Source organism: Streptopelia decaocto (assembly GCF_964273445.1).
Source record: "Streptopelia decaocto genome assembly, chromosome: Z".
In the NCBI taxonomy this organism is placed as follows: Eukaryota; Metazoa; Chordata; class Aves; order Columbiformes; family Columbidae; genus Streptopelia; species Streptopelia decaocto.
The window spans coordinates 24,619,824-24,636,531 of NC_138657.1; the positions used below are offsets into that span (position 1 = coordinate 24,619,824).

Sequence of the window (16,708 nt, forward strand, 5' to 3'; positions counted from 1 at the left end):
AGTGATATGACAAGATTGGAGGATTTTCCCTTAAAGATGAAAATGTTGTGACCGTTCAGGCTAACTTGTACGGAAGAAGTCACTGTGAGACACTGGAACGATAACTCACCTCCAAGAGAGGCAGAGTGGATTTCATTAATAACCTAGATGGCAGCAAGTGAATGAGGTAGTCATTACCAAGACAGTATGGGTTTATTTGAAAACATCCAAAAATGTTACAGTAAAGTTGAAGACAGTGCTTGTACCTTAAAAATGACAAGAAATACATAAATAGATATGCAGATGCCAAATCATCTGCTTATCTAAAATGACAGCAGTAGTCAATGATCAGAACCATCATTCCCCGAAAAATAATGTTTAAACCTGATGTCATGCTCATTTTCTAGTAGGCCTTGCTATTAACTGCATAATGGTACTATGATTTAGTTTGTGGACAGAAAATACTAATTTCTTAAAGCAGCATTTTTCTGCAAAGCTTTTGCTTGGTAAAATGTTCCACACTTCCAGAAAGCTGCATGGATAGCTAAATTCAGACAGCTATTTAAGCACAAGACTAGCTTTGAGCTCACGGAGGAGGTATTGATTTCTTTGGACTGGGTCTTGAGCTCAAAAAGCACACACAAGCAAATGCCACTGACTCTCCAAGGACTCCTCAAAAGCATGGCCCTCAACCTCTCCTCTGCTATAAGGCAGGGAGGGTAGAGAAGAAAATTAATTATATGGTGCTAAAAGGCCTTTAGAAGAGACAGCAATAGAAGTGCCCCTGAAATGTGCTTCGCTTTTTAAATCACCCTGAAGTGCAAGCCATGGCAGTTCAGCATTCATAGCAGGCAAATACATGGCCTGAGGAACAAAAAAGACACATCTATTCCCCTACACATCTGCTTGCAGTGTCTCCAGAAACATCTAGTATGAAGCATGGTGCACAAAAGTATTTTGTAACCTGGAAAAAGAAAACTAAATTTCCTCTTCTTTCATAGCAAGAATACGGGCATGTTGATTAGGACAGTGTGGCGTTTTAATGATGAAGGTAGGATCAAGTGTCTCCTGGCATCATCACCTCCTCACAGGCCCTCTTACTTCCCACTTGCAATCACAGTGCTCCTGAGTGCACTGCCTCAAGAAAAAATTGCGGGGGCAATTACAAGCCCAGTAAATGAGAAATCTAACTTCTAAACCAACAGGAACTTTTTATTGGTAAGAAGATAATATCAACATATATTTGCTAAAACTTCACAATGTTTCATCATCATCAGCTGTCACAAGAAAGCAAAGGATATGCTAAACCTTGCCCACATCAGTCAATGAATCATTCAGAGGAGTGTCACAATCTTATCAACAACTGCTGCAATTTTAGTGACGGCACCTCTGTAACTGAATGCATTTTTGAATGCCAAAATGCAACAAAACCATGGGGGATAGAGCATACAGGTTTTAAAGACCTCTGATAAAGGCTTTTATTAATTTGAATAAATAAATTCCAGGCAAGCTCAGCATTTGCTCAAAATTACTATTGGTTAATTAGATGAAATGGAAGCATCTTACTCACCAACTTTATTAGGACTGGGCTGAATCTGCTGATCATGGAAGTAGCCTCTTAGCCTCCAGACTACAGTTACTTCTGTGAGGATTTTGAAGGGAAATCACAACTATTTCTAAATCACTAATGGTGCCTAATCTATTCACTTTCCTATATGAAAAATTCCAGGCTTTCATATGAAGTGTGTACGTTATATGCTTAAACTTTCTATGGACACCTGCACAACAGCACATAGCTGCACTGGAGTTGTCCCAGGTTATGCAAAATGTCCACGTACTGGGGAGAGCTATGAGAGATGTGAGAACCTGAGGAGCAGCAGGTAGAGGTCAAGCAAGGTACCCAAGCACAATGCAAACAGGACCAACACATCTCTCTGGCCAAGTGAATTGAACCCTTCCAGGTAGAACACCCAGGTGAAAGATTTGCTCAGATTTTTTAAGAATTGTAGCTACACACACAGTCTTAATGCATGTCTGTAGGGGGAGATAATATTTTTATTAGTCTGTTCAATATAATTGGAATGAAACCCTTCTGGGATGAGAGTCCCTTCATCAGGACTAATTGAAGCACTTAAGTCTTCTGTAACTATCTCTTCTCTCATATACAGAGACCATTAAAGCTACAACAAAACTTCTGCATAAATAAGAAGTAAACATTTTCCAGGAACAGAAGCATGGCCTGTAAAACCAAAATTACAGCTGCCTTCCATAATGAACAGGCATTTCACACCTGCAGCAGAACAAATCAGTCTTTGTCCTCCAAAGCAACCTGCAATGCAGGTTTCAAGGATTTTTTGGAAGATTTCTCTTGGGGATAAGGGTGGGAAGTGAGGTGAACAGTAGAACAAAAGAAGTGAGATAGGCAAAAAAATTGCTCAGCCAGATTTTGATTTATCCAGTGCAAATGCTGGACTATTTTTAGGACGTTGAATACATTTCACGAGACCTTTCCTGTTTCAAAGATATTGCTCAAAGTGCATGGTAAGTTATAGTTGAATGCATCCATGATACATCATGATCCAGAAGGCTGCATTTGCATGGGTTTGTAATTAAGTGACCACCTGTAAGCCCATAATCCTTCTGGGACTGACAGCTACTGTTGTTCCATGTTGTTTTGCCTAACGCATTTCACCACTTCCTCTCTTGAAAGCTTGTATTAATCCATCTGTCTTTGAGGAACTGTAATATGCAAAATGTATACTATAGTTCATACATGTAGGAGTATATCTATTGTGGGCCTAGGCACACTGACATTTAAACTAACAACTGGCACAACAGAGTAGTGAGCAATGCCCTGTAAGACTGTCATATAATTGTGTTTCAAAATAATGTTCTACTCGTCTCCTCACGAAGTGTTGATCTCTATGCTATTTGGCAGTCAGAACCTGTGAAAGTTTGTTTCTGTCTTTCAGGAAAAGTGGATATTTTACTAAAAGTATTTTTTTCCTAGACAGATTAGAAAGATAAGGCAGTCTTAAAACATCGACGACAACAAAACAGTAGGGAAACATGTGCTAGACTAAATCTGTTGATATTGTTTTAAAAATAATTGCTTCTGATTTTTTAACTGAAACAATACAGGTTAAAATGAGTACCTCTGACACTGTGACACTACACTCATCTGCAAATGAGTGTTAAATATCTAGGACTTGACATTCTAATAATGCCAAGCTGCACTTCCAGCAACTCAGAAACCAAACTTGCCTGCTTGCATTGTGATGCAAGAAGCATTTAAACATACAGCTGGCTTTAAGTATATGCATTAATCCTGCTGAAGTCAGTAATGCTATAAACATATGCTTAACGGTTTGCAAAATGAAGTCGTCAGATGTTGCCTTTTAAAATTTACTCCTGCTTTAAAGTTAGGGTCCTAAAATAAAAACATAGTATCTTTGAATGGTACTATCTCCAGTTCAGACAGCTAACATTTCCTATTCCATCTTTCAGTATTAATAACTACCAGACATACACACACTTAAAGAATATTTGACATAATTTATTTTAAATACAGTTATCTTCTTCTAAATAAGATAAACTCCATTACATTACTGTGCAGTTTGCCTTCATGCAAGAGTTTCTTGTGTTGTTTTGGTTTTCTGCTAGCTGAGGCTTTCCCCAAAACAGAGAAATAAATTAATACATCTAACAATTAGTATACTTGAAAGTTGCAGCTCTAATTTAAATTGCTCCACTTCAGGTGCACTGATGGGGAACAATGTGTTACACGTAATTCAATACACTAAGAGAAAACCTGAAAATGTTGTTTAGGTTTTTGGTTTTACCCTTCTCTTTTGGAAATGTATACACTGTACCTATTCCCAACTGACACAGGTAATGAAATGGGATGGGGAAAAAAAAAATCACACAATTTATTTTCTTATACAGTTTTTTTTTTTTTTTAATTTTGCATTAAAGAAAGGAACTTCATCAACATTGATTGTCATTTACAGAAAACATTCAAAAATCATGTGTGCATTATTATGGAATGCTAACAGTATTGAACTAATAATTTACAGGACATAAAATAAGACAAAATCTATTACATTCTAAAGTAATATAGAACCTTTTCATTTGACAGGGATGCTGGTCCTACAAAATTCATGATAAAAATAAAACCCTCAACGGTCACTTTCTAAATGAATCAGGCTGTATTTTTACTCACATACACATAAATTAGGTCAGTTATATTAAACAAGGGAGAAAGATCAGAAGAAAATTGCAGATGTAAAAATGCTGGATGAACTCCTGGCTCCATGGAAATCAGTGAGGGGTTATGCTGTTGCTTTCAATGGAACCAGATTTTTACCTAATATGTCACGGTTCATTTGCAATTTTTTTTTTTGCATCTACAAGCCAGTTAAGATACATCATAATTATTATACAACTAAGCTTCAAAAAAGTAAAAATCACTGTTGGCTCTAGGAGACATTTGATTTTAGAAAGGAATTTTTATTCCATCTTTGAGAAAGATTCATTCTGAGTGCCATTCATGTTTTCTTTGATTGTTTTTGTCACACTTCTTGACAGGCAATGCAACTCTTATGTGTTACCAACAGTGGTAAGCATGCTTATCAAGTAGCTAACAACACACCCTGAAAATTCAAATCAAATTGATATACAACAATATAGCTACTGCCAAGCACCAAATAGCTTAGGGCTTGGAGATCTGGGTCTTAAAATCTCATTTCACTCTAACAAAATGAACTTGAAATAGGATAAAAACATTAGATATTTGAAAGTGGGAAGTATATGAAAAATCTGTTTCTCTCATAATCCTAAATGCAAGGAAGCATTTTCAGGGATATTTCAAAAATATTAGAAAGTTTTATTTAAATCTAAATATCTATTTTAATTATGTTTTTTCTTTTTTATAAATTGGTAATCATAAAATACTAGCCATTAAAGTCATATTGGAATGCCAGAAAAGCATCCAAATACTTTGTGTCTTATTTATGCTCCTGCCTGTGTTATTATAGCTGTTGGTAAACTGGACATAATTTATTTTTCTATTACGATCTTTAAAACATGTATTTGGTGAAGGTCAGTTATGGCTTCAGATTACAGCTAATGAGTGACCTGACCTCAACTTTGAATAGAAATTAAAGACATACAAAAATATTTTGCTCATTGGAAAGAACAAAATGTTTCTATTCTAGTTCATGCCAGAAGGATTCATAAAAGCCATATGCTGTAAGGAAACATTATTTGCTTAAGCAACCTTTCTTCAAATTATATTAGTCAAATGCAGTCTGCAGGTATTAATACAATGCTCACTGTACAGACTCACTGGGATCATGTTTCATTGACAGTCCCATCTGTTTTTTTTTTCCCATTACAAACAGAAGTATACACTAAACACCAACGGCTGGTCAAAAGGCTTTATCTATTACAATCAGTTTCCATAAAAACTGAAGAGTACATTACACTTACAAGAAGCAAGTACATAATTTGCTCTTTGATGTTTTTCCTCTTTAAAAAAAATTGTTACAAAGTCTTATGCTTAAACAGAGACATAGAAAAAATCAGTGTATTCACTGTCCCAAGTTATTTACAGCAAAAATTACAGAGACAGCATACATAGTATCAGACCTTCCACAAGCATATATTAAAAGTAATTACATTTGAAAAAATATTTTATTTGTCTTCTACATTTCTACAATACATACTCAGGTTTCTTTCTTCTTGTTTTGTTTGTTTAGTTTTTAAGTAACTTTCTTTAGTGTTAATTAGATGAGGCAGAGAGTGCAGCTGTAAAATAAGGGATTTTGTTGCTATTCTGATTCCTATTTTATTTATATCGCCCACTCATTACAACCAGAGTAATTAATTTAACATGGGAATTATCGCACAGCAATTAGCATAAATCTAAATACCCCATGCATTTGATTTAGCTGGGTGTTGATAACAGCTTAGGGTTCGGTTGTGCTTTATCTGTGGCCACAAGTTCCATCACGGAGCCGCTCCCTGTAGCCTACCAGAGGTCACACTGCAGTCGTGCAAGAGGCAGAGACTGTCACGGCTACTTTGCTTGCTATGCTACTCAGTGGCTTTTTGAGTGTAAGTGCATGAATAAATCCCCATCTACTGCACATGAATGTGTGGTCCACACTCTGTAGGGTTAAACAATTATTAGCCTTTCTTACTAACAACAAAACACCTTCTTTTGCCTGATTCCGACACTGAAGTGACACATAAAAAAACCCACAAATGTAGTGCATCTGAATCTGAATCCCCAAAGTCAACAGCCTAATGTAGTTACTCTGACTTATTAAGCTGTGTGTCTAAGCAAGACAAGTATAAGTGCTTTTTTTCTTTTTTTTTCTTTTTTTTTTTTTTTTTTAAAATAAGCTGGTTTTATCTGGAACAGTCTTCAAGATAAAGCCTGTTCTTTCCTGTTCTTTGTGGCTGACCATCTGGCCCTGCTTGTTTTTCAATGCAGTTGTGTTCTTGTTGCCCAAATTAGGGACCACCGTGATCATAATATCGAAAACTAGCAGACATTTTAAAAATTCTGTCTAGATGGAGTTTTATATTGAATATGCTTTACTGCTGCCAATGTACAGCCATAAACAAGGGCCTCAGCCTTTTCTTGAAGCACATACATTTTTCTCAACAGCAGTATCTTTGATCACAAATGAGCAGCTCCATCCAACTAATCCAACAAATATGCAAAAACACTTTGATATCTACATTAGATGAAGCTTCTTCTTTGTTATTGTACAGAAGACCACGTGCAAAGCAAACATTTTCTGCAAGTGCAGTTACAAAGAAACACTTATAATTTATTTATTGCTGCTATATCCAATGATGTTTTCTTTCACTCTCCCTATGTGATGTTCTGGAATTGTGAGGATGATTAAATTGTGCAAATGTAGTACAATGCTTTACTGAACTCACTGTGAGCAGTACTATCCACGCAGCCTGCAGTAACACTCAGGATATCTATCCCAGAGCATTTTGTGCATTGCCTTATCCTCTCAGCACAAATGAAATGCAAAAATTGTCTGGTGGACACCGACACATCTACCATGTCACTAGACGTTCAGGCTGTGTTTTTTAGGAGAGTTACCGAGTATGAGCTACCACTGTAGAAATTTTAGATCTTTTTTTTTTTTTTTTTTTCACAATGGCATTCGTCTACAGACTGCATACACAAGTGGCTTTTATAGTTAAGTGATCTTCTGCCAGCCACTTCTGGGATGGTGAATTACTGGTGTGTTGGGCTCATTGTCACATGGCCTTACTTCCAGGGACAACACACGCAGGGACAATGCAGCTGGGTGGAGGCTGGGAGGAAGAGGAGGAAGGAGCCTGCTTCCCACCTCCTGGGTGGAGCCTCCATTGCACGCTGCAGGTGAGGATCGGCTTTGAGAAAGATGAATCATTTACCACTCCAGGCCTCATTCATTAGGAGTAAAAGGAAATGAAAGAGAGGCAAGGTCCTCTGGCCAGAAGACTGCCCTTTTTAATGGGCAGGTATCATGCTAACAAGAACTTCACTCACTTGGACACAGCTCCCAGCAACCTGAAAGACTGAAATTCAAATTGCAGCAGGACAGTTGGCAAGGAATACAATTATGAAAACATTGGTGTGTAAGGATGTTTGCCTCTCCTTTTCACCTCTTCAAGTTGTCCACCCACCTCCTAGGTGTAGAGAATTCAGAAGACAGAGTGAGTAAAAACGCATACATCCTCACTGTGGGAACAGGAGCAATGATCATACTCAGAGCTGAGGTAAACCTCTTGGCTGGAGACCTGGAATTAACTCAATAGCAGGCAATATAACCCACGGCAATTTTTTTTTTGTGCGTGTGTCCTTGTAATGATAGGTCTATAAAAAGCATGGTGTAAAGCTAGGAATAAGCAGAAGCGCATTTTGAAATTCTAGGAAACAGGAGTATTTTTCACTAGCACAGTATAAAATGATGTCATGTTTGCCTGAGGTGAGAAAAGGACTGGTCATACCACGGAGATACATTGCTACAGAGGACTAGGGGTAGCATCCCTGAGAGGAAAGGGTAGCTGTTAGCCATGTTACACTACTTGCTCTTTATAGTAATTTCTCCATGTGGTAGCTCGGCGTAACTGTTGCTGTCATTGCTGACATACCATCATTTGTTCCACGTCTTAACCTTTCTTCTTACATGCCCACAGCAATTCTGAATATGCACTCAGACTAATGGTACCTAAACTCAGCACCTTTAAACTGCACTTTCTTTAGTCAGTTGTCTAAATTCAGTAACTTGTACAAAGCTTGCCTGTGTTTTGTTTCCAAAAGGACTTTAACATCTCAGACTGATGGGTCAGTATTGCTCCACTGACTGTGAAACAACGGGTCAAGTGAGTCCTGCATCAAGCTGAGGAAATGCTGACAGTGAATTCAGTTTATACCAATGTTACTCCTAATCACAATCACTGGCTTGAAAGCCTTGTCTGGGTCACGTTCATTTGGGCAGCTCAACCCCATGCCCTTCAAAGCCTCTAACATTCTCTTCCTTATTATCACTGTTATATTTATATAGCTATTTTTAGTAATGAAACATCCCTGAGTGGCATACAGTGCAACATCTGCGTCAAGCAGTGATTGTCATTTACAAAGCATGAAACTTAAAAAGGAAATAAGAGGTCTGGATCTCCAACACACTGTTCCTAATGGATGTCAGAGATAGGAGTTAGCTTCTAGAGTGGAGGCAGAAAATGCTGGGACAGGTTGGTAGGTATAAATACACTATTTTGTTATTGCCAGGGAAAAGCGAGCTGTTCTGTCTCAGGTTTCTATTTCATATATGGTTAGACATAACATACTTGGATAAAATATCTCTTCCATGTTTCAGATTGACTTTATTGCCCAGTGCTGTATTCCTGGGATGTCCAATAGACAATGACTCTGAAAACAGGAACCAACTTCCAGCCTGGACCTTGGCTCTTCTGGAAACAGCACATAATACAGAGCCAGGAGGAAGGAGGACAGGGGAGCCTGAACATCTTTCAAATGTGCTTTGCAGCACCTCTTTGGAGGGAGTGAAAAAATACAGGGAAGGGAGCCATCAGCTGCACATCTCTGATGGTGCTGCCTGAGTGCTTTGTGAGACTGCTGCAGTTTTTGAGCAGCTCTCATGGACTAGTGGTTGGAGGCTGAGAGGCCAGAGCACAAGAGCAGCTTTGAACCCTCTTTGTGTAGAAGTTGTCATGTCAGAAACCCCTGCAAACTATCCCAAAGAGGAACGTACAGCTATGCAACCTGCCACCATGAAAACAAACAAAGAAAATCACATAGTAAAGCTCATCTTCATGGGCAAGTCTGGTTGCTGCTCCACCTGGAGCACCATAACCTGGCAGAGGCATCGAGACAGCATTGGAGCCCAAGGTGCAACAGGAGGAACAAACTGTGAAATAGAGCTGAAATGGACAATGGAAACCGTGAAGTAAAAGCATTAAAAAGCAAGTATGAGATAACAACTGACTTGTGCTCCACAAAGCTGAAAGGGGCCCTCTTAACACCATGGGCCTTGGACTTTATGAGGGGCTGAGCATTTTCTATGTGGTGCTGAGCTGCCTCCATGTTCAGTGGTGCTAGCTGGAGCTAAGGGAGCCTGACCACTTGCAAAATCAATTCCTAAATGCTGCCTAACACAAACCAATCAAAAAATATACCTTGCTTTTGGAAAAGAGTTGGGTCAACTGAAGGCATTCTATTACCCTGGGTTTTTTTTTTGTGTGGTGTTATTTGTTTTTTGTTTTTGTTTTTTTTCCAAGCAATCACTAAAGCAGTATTTCCATTAGAAGGAAATACGACTCTTGGAATTAATTCTTTATACAAAGAGCTGGCAAGAGTGACATTTACAGCAAAATTAAGTTTCTGTGGTAGTATAATGAAAAGCCTACATCTGCTTCCTTGATGCCAAGGATTGTTTAGATCAATGTGTTTGAATTATTGCGAAAGCAATGCTAGATGAGCAATGCTAGATGATTCAATACATGCTTTAAATATCCTTCTGTTAAAAATCCTGGGTAAATAAATAATTTAAAAAAAGTGTCTTATTTAAAAAGCTTGTCACTAAAAAAATCAACAAACATAACTAATTACTAGAGAGAGCAGATGTGACAAATCCTTGTTTTAGAGATTTAACTGAAGGGCTTCAAACACTACTGTGAACTAATGAAAGCCAAGAAGAAATAAAGAGCAGCACTAATATTATCTGAAATGTATTTTGTGAGAGTATTATGCAGTTATTTACTAGAATTCATGCTATTTTATTATTTAAAGTCTATGGATAACTTGAACACATTTAATCCAATATCAATAATTTGAAGTTTTAAGTATAAATGACTATGTATTAAAACCTACATAAAAAATCCACCCTATAGCATGTAATCATTATTTGTTGTTTTAAACTCAGTCAGCGAAGGGCAAAAGAGGTACTACTTTACCTACATGGCCAATCCCAAATCACAGAAAATTAAATAAAATTTATCAGCCTTAGTTACCACAAATAAGTAATGTATAAGAATGAATTTTTATTTTCCAAATAAACAACAAGGTTATTTGCTCAAATTCTGTAAAAGTACTAACAAAAATAGAGCAAACTGTTGATAATCAACATTACTTGAAGACAAATATTTGCTTGGCAGTATTTGTAATTGTTTGTAGAGGCTATTGCCTATCAATGGAAATGAAGATTTTGTATACCAGAATCTTTATATTTTTAGGACCAAAAGACAAGAATCCATTTTTACACCAGGGCTAAAAACTGCGATCTTTGTGGTCTCCGGCAAGTCATTTAACTTCTTTTCCTCCATTTCTGCGTCTTTAAGACATGGCAGTAATCCTTACTGACTGAAAAGGTCATGAGGTTGCAGTGATTTAAGAACAGTGCTTTAAGGATTAAAAACCTTGCTGGTAATGATTAAATAATGTCTTTTTCACTGGTGATCTCCATTTGGTTATCTTGCCTAAGACATAAGTAAAAAATCTCAAGGAGTGATTAACTTATTTGAAAAGAACAAAATATTTTCAAGATGTAATCTGTAACTGTGAAGGACTATTTATAAACATAACAAACTCCTAAGAACAGTAATATTTATCACATATTCTAGATTTCTGTGGGTTGGCTAAACATGTTAATTTTGATATACTGAAAACAAGTTTATAAAGAATTTCAAACAAATATATACATGTGTGTTCTTGTGCTGGAAACGACAAGGAAAATATGAATCCCCTGCAGTTAAAACTGAGCACTTCTAGGGTTCGGATTGACTTTTTTCCCCAAATAAATTCACACAACCAGTACATAAATATAGTTAATTAAGTATTTTGTTATTAGAAAGAGTTGGAGTTTGAAGTCCTTTTCATGGATTTGCCATGCAAAAGGGGTTGCAAACAGATAAATCACCTTAAAGGGGAATGCCATTTTTTTTGTTTAAGTGGTATAAAGAAGACTCAAGCTTTATGACGTTAATTGAACACATTTTAATGTAATCACTAGAGATCAGAAACGTGCACGGAATTTGGAGCAAAAAAGGTATTCTAGAAATTGCTGTTATATAGGACTAAGTAATTTTGAAGTGTGTCATGTTTGCAACAAAATTCTCAGTACATCTAACTTTGCTGTGCACATTTGTTCTTTTTTTCTTTTTGAAGCTCTAATGCACATAAAAAGAAACATTTATTAGCTGAGAGTTTTTAACTGCTCTTGCATATGGTTTGGCATTGCTAAAACAGAGTAGACAAACATTGATAATGTGCAGATGGGATTCTGTCATGAAACGTATGTAAACTTGCAAACTGGCTGATGAGGGCAATGGAAAACTCCACAAAGTACTTTACTCTGTAAATTATTTGGTCATGCAGAAAAGGGAACAGAAGATTGAGATCAGATCTGTGCCGGTATGTTGGAAAAGTGGGAGGCATTAAGTTATTACAGCAACAAAACAAGTTTCTGCACCCACCCTGGGGCCCAGCTGTGTCCCCCCTCTGACACTGCTCTGCCGTGCAGCCTCCTGCCAGCATGCTCCTCCTCACCTTGCCTCTGATTGCACTGACTTCTGTGTGACTGGAAATAAAGAAATGTATTTGCTTGTGATCCTGTGTTTGTTTCTTCTCTGCTGCCTGTTTCCTCTTATTTATGCTCTGCTCCCTCCACTGGTGTTTCCGGAGGACAGTCCTCTGAAATGCTCACAAGAGTAAATCTGGTGGTAAGGACAGAGCTATAGCAGAAACTGAATTGCTCTGCCATAGCTAAGAAGTCTTTATTTTCTATCTCTAGCAGGATTCGAATACATTAATCATGACTGCTAATTAAACTTAATTAATCCACAAGATTAAGTCCATGGCAGTCTTCCACTCACCTCTGTGTTTGCCTTTGGTTTTGCAAGCAAATGCACATAAAGTCAATGCAGAGATAGAAAAAAAGCAAGTTCTGATCCTTTGCTCCCCTCCTGAAGTGCATCTAAAATCAACTCTATGTAAGTATATATACACAGTTATATACATACTGATATATACATACATATATGCATGTGTATGTAACATACATATATGTATGTGTGATTTGGAAACCATCAGTCTCATTTAGATGATGGCTATGTCACAAACAGTGATAGTTACATTCGCCTTTGTAACCATGGACATTGCTTGCTTTGACTTTCCTCCTCCCTTCCTCCCTCTGCCGTTACTCTTCAGAGCTACATTTTAGGCTTCCTGTGGTTTTTGCTGAGTTCAATATACATCTTTTCACTGAGTTTGGCAAAAACCAAACCAAGCCTTGCAACTGCTTTCCAAAATAGTATCTATAAAATAAAATCATGTGTGGAATCAGAAAAGCATACGTGTGGGATAGCCTACATTTTTACTCTGTGTTTCGGATACTTTACTGCCATTAGGCCCTATAATGCTCACTTTTTCATGTGACCTATCCCTATAACATGGAGAAAATTCCAAAAACTTGTGTTCTCTCTGCTAAAATCATCCAGACAAGGCTTTTGCACCATTGATACATTCCTGATGTTTCATTTACAGACTGCACACATGCACTACATTACACATACCTCAGAAGTGATTCTGTCATTACACATCGGCAGCTGATAATTTAACTCTGAATGGCAAAGTAAATCTAACATGTTACTTGGAGAGTAAGAAATGCATGACAGCCGGGCTGAGCATCCTTTAAAAGTAGGCATGGGATTTTTAAGCTACAGCATGTATGCATATAATACCTACATATATATATGTATATAAAGTATATAGCGTATATACATATATATGTGTATTCCATACATGCACCGTAATTTCCAAGACAGCTACAAATTTCCACATGCATTAAACTATCTAAAAACATAGAAATAGGCAAGTCTAATAAGTGGAATTTTCTTAAATTATATTTGAACAATAAACAGCAAGAGTAATACTGCAAAGTACTGCTCTATTCTCATGTATATCTACAATAAAATTCTAGGAACAGTTGTCTCCCAAAATAACCCCCAATAAAATTAAAAAAAAAAAAAAAAAAAAAAAGTAACACCCAGTGTCCTATATTTGTATATTCATTGTCAGTTTAAAACAAAAAAGTAAACAAAGAAAAGAGAAAAAAGACATCCCCACTCAGAGTTGCATATTTACATTCTTCAAACTGTAGCGGTGAAAAATAATTCTATTAAGTGCAGGACATTCCTAGTGTTGCAGTAGTGACATTTTCAATAAGTTCTTCATGAAAACATTTCATTTTGTCTTAATAGTGATGCATTCCATGACTACGTGAAAATTCTATTATCCCCTTCACTTGCAGCCAGTGGTTGAGTCTGGATTGAAAAGCTCCTTGTATAATGGAGGAAACAGTGTGTTCACTATATCCGGATGAGATTGCTTAAATACCTGTAGTTTCTCTCCGTGCAAGTTGCAAAGTGCAGTTATGGTTGGTATCTTGGCTATTAACTGCGAGACATTAAAATGAAAAAGGAAGAGGGAGGAAGCACATTTAGTGTAAATTAGTTTTCAAAATTAACCATGTTAACATCTTGTTGGATAACTGAGTGCAATACTCTGAACTCCATCAAAACAACTCATCCAAAGGATCAGACATCATTCTTACTGTAAAAGGCTAAAAACAATTGTCCTGGAAATTTTAGCCAAGTGCCAAGAACACATTTAACAAGGAACTGCTCCCAGGGGTTATTTTTTAAGGCAGTCTCATTCTTGCTACTTAAAGGCAGTGTCACTCTGCTAATTAAAGGGATTAGTGGATTGAACAAAAAATGGAGTAAGGGGAACCAGGGACAAGAGTAAAACAACCCTTACTTCTCCTGCACATTGCAGGTACACAGCATGCTGCTTTTAACTCATATTAATGCAGCAATACATGGCAAAACAACTACAAAAAAAGAGTCACATCAAGTAGTGCTGGGCTCTTAGTTTTAAAAAATTACCTTTGTCAAAGTCTCATCGTCGAGGTGGTTCTTCTGGATCACATGTTGAAGTGCAAAGTAAATCTTTTCCTGAAGCTTCTGGACCTTCCTTGGCTCTATTAACCAGGCTCGATCTGAGAAAAAGCAAAGCAAGAGCTAAAGTCAAGCATGCTTATATGTGGGGCACGCTTACAGATATACATGCTGTCCCATGCTGGCAAGCACTCACAGAAATCATAGTTCCCATGAGGAGGGACTGCATAAGACATAGTTTTAGAGGCAAAGTATCTTAATCCAGTAAAGGATCACCTGACAGTTTAAGTAGCAAAGTGTACAGGAACACAATGGTGGCTCTACATCTGTGTAAACCAGTATATAAAGGGGAGAGCAGAAATGCAACAAGGCCCAACCATTATATTATCTTCTGTTGGTTCAATCAGTGTTGTTTTAACTTCATACTGGCTAGGTGAAAAACATGTAATGTTATCTCAGTGTCTTGATACATAAGTAATAAACATATTGATCAAAACAGTTCTTTGAAAATAATAGAATATAATTATTTTAAAATTAAAATCAAGTATATCTCATTATTTACTAGGTGAACATTTTGAGACCAAATATTATATTCTGAATAAAAAGAAATGGCTTCCTTCAAAAGAATTTCTTTAATAATTCAAAAGAATTATGAGTTGTTGCAATGTTTTGAAGTGCAAATTTCTTATTATTTAAAAATGTTTTCTTTCTAAACAACACAAAATAAAAGATTATGTGGGAGAATAACAGTTACAGATACAGTTTGGAAACCTATGTGGCTTCTACTGAACTCAAACCTCAAGTGTAGCAACACTTTCTTAAGATCTATATTCTCAAAAGTCATGGTTTGTGGAGACAAACGCACAAAAAGTAGTAGCAGATCCCAAGACAATCCCCAAAGCATTAATACAGTGTGTTTACAGCACCATTAAACCTTCTGTTTTCCCATGCTGCAAACTTGTTTCTTCTTCTCTCTCTCCCACAGTCCAGACCAATTCTTGGGTATAGATTTTAGCTTTCAAGCAGGAAATATAAGATCTATTTTATCAAAGGGCATGAATCTTCATGTACACATTGAAAAGTGCAGGAAAATCCCTTTCACTTTCAGAGCTCTTTCACCCACTCCCAGTCACTACAATAATCCATAGAAATAATATAAGTTGACCATTTCAATGAGTACACATACCACAGAGGCTGGAGCTAAATTTTATCACTCTGTGATTTGTCTTAATGTCTGTGGAGAGGGGTGTATGACAAGTGTCCATCACTAAGTAATGTGAAAAGAGAAAAAAACAAACCTGTAGCTACTTAAGAGATGATCAGGAAAATAAAATAATCTTTTTGCAAAGCTTAGAGAATTATGCTCCCAGAAGGAAAGCAAACAGATCCTGTGCCACCAGTGGCAACAGAAACAGAATTAGCTGAGAGTACGTGTGGCACTACACAAACAAGCACACAATAATACTTAGACTTCATCGGTTAGGTGGCAAGTTCTATGCTATTGCAAAAACGTGTTTCAATAGTGTTAAAACAATGCTTATTGAGGCTGCCTGGAGCTAAAAAGATTTATCACAGAGAGCAATCCTTAAAGATTTATTTTTCTGTCAGGAGAATAAGCTTAAAAATAGACTGAGGCTGTTGGAGGACAGGTTTAATCACTTATCTGTCATTGAGCATGCTGTATTTAACATAAGAGTTCTTCAATTCATGATAAGAGCTAGATGAAATTTTTACAATCAATTTTAAGTTCACCTCCCAAAGTGTGGTTTATACCACCTGAGAGCCACCTACAAATTTGGCTGTACCTCCAGTCATATTCACAAAACTGCAGAAAAGAGTAAACAGATCAATGGCTACCCATACATGATACAAGAAGCAGTGGTTCAATTCTGCACTTTTCCTTTTGGGTTTCGAACTTATGTACTTTAAAGAGTTCACAGGTCACTAGGCTAGAGAATAGAATAGGAAAGAAGATAAGGGACAACTCACTACACCTCCTTTTGCAAAAAAGAAGATGGAAAAAAGTAACATGCCCAGTCGGAATTTCAGAAGAGGCACTAGCAACCAGGAGGAAGCCACGTTAGTGTTCTACCACCAGCATGTTTCTAGGTGATGTCCCTGCAACCTTTACTGGACTCCTTCCACAATGTTTTAATCTTTAAAATCAGCAATCAGGTGAAAGAATCACCTCCAAGCAGAGTGCTTGGAAAACCTGGGTTTGTGCTCTGAATCAGAT

The 16,708-nt window shown here is 37.1% G+C and overlaps 1 protein-coding gene across 1 annotated transcript in view; it reads right to left on the minus strand.

Annotated features, from left to right (window-relative positions):
- Positions 1–13,813: 13,813 nt before the first annotated feature.
- The window catches only part of RORB (RAR related orphan receptor B), a gene marked incomplete at both ends in the record, with an annotated part of 50,274 nt that continues 47,379 nt past the window's right edge, over positions 13,814–16,708 (minus strand). Inside the window, 2 exons of the mRNA XM_082074179.1 lie at positions 13,814–13,969; positions 14,461–14,573. Of these exons, the coding sequence (XP_081930305.1) occupies positions 13,814–13,969; positions 14,461–14,573 (269 nt within the window). The remainder of the gene's footprint in view (positions 13,970–14,460; positions 14,574–16,708) is intronic.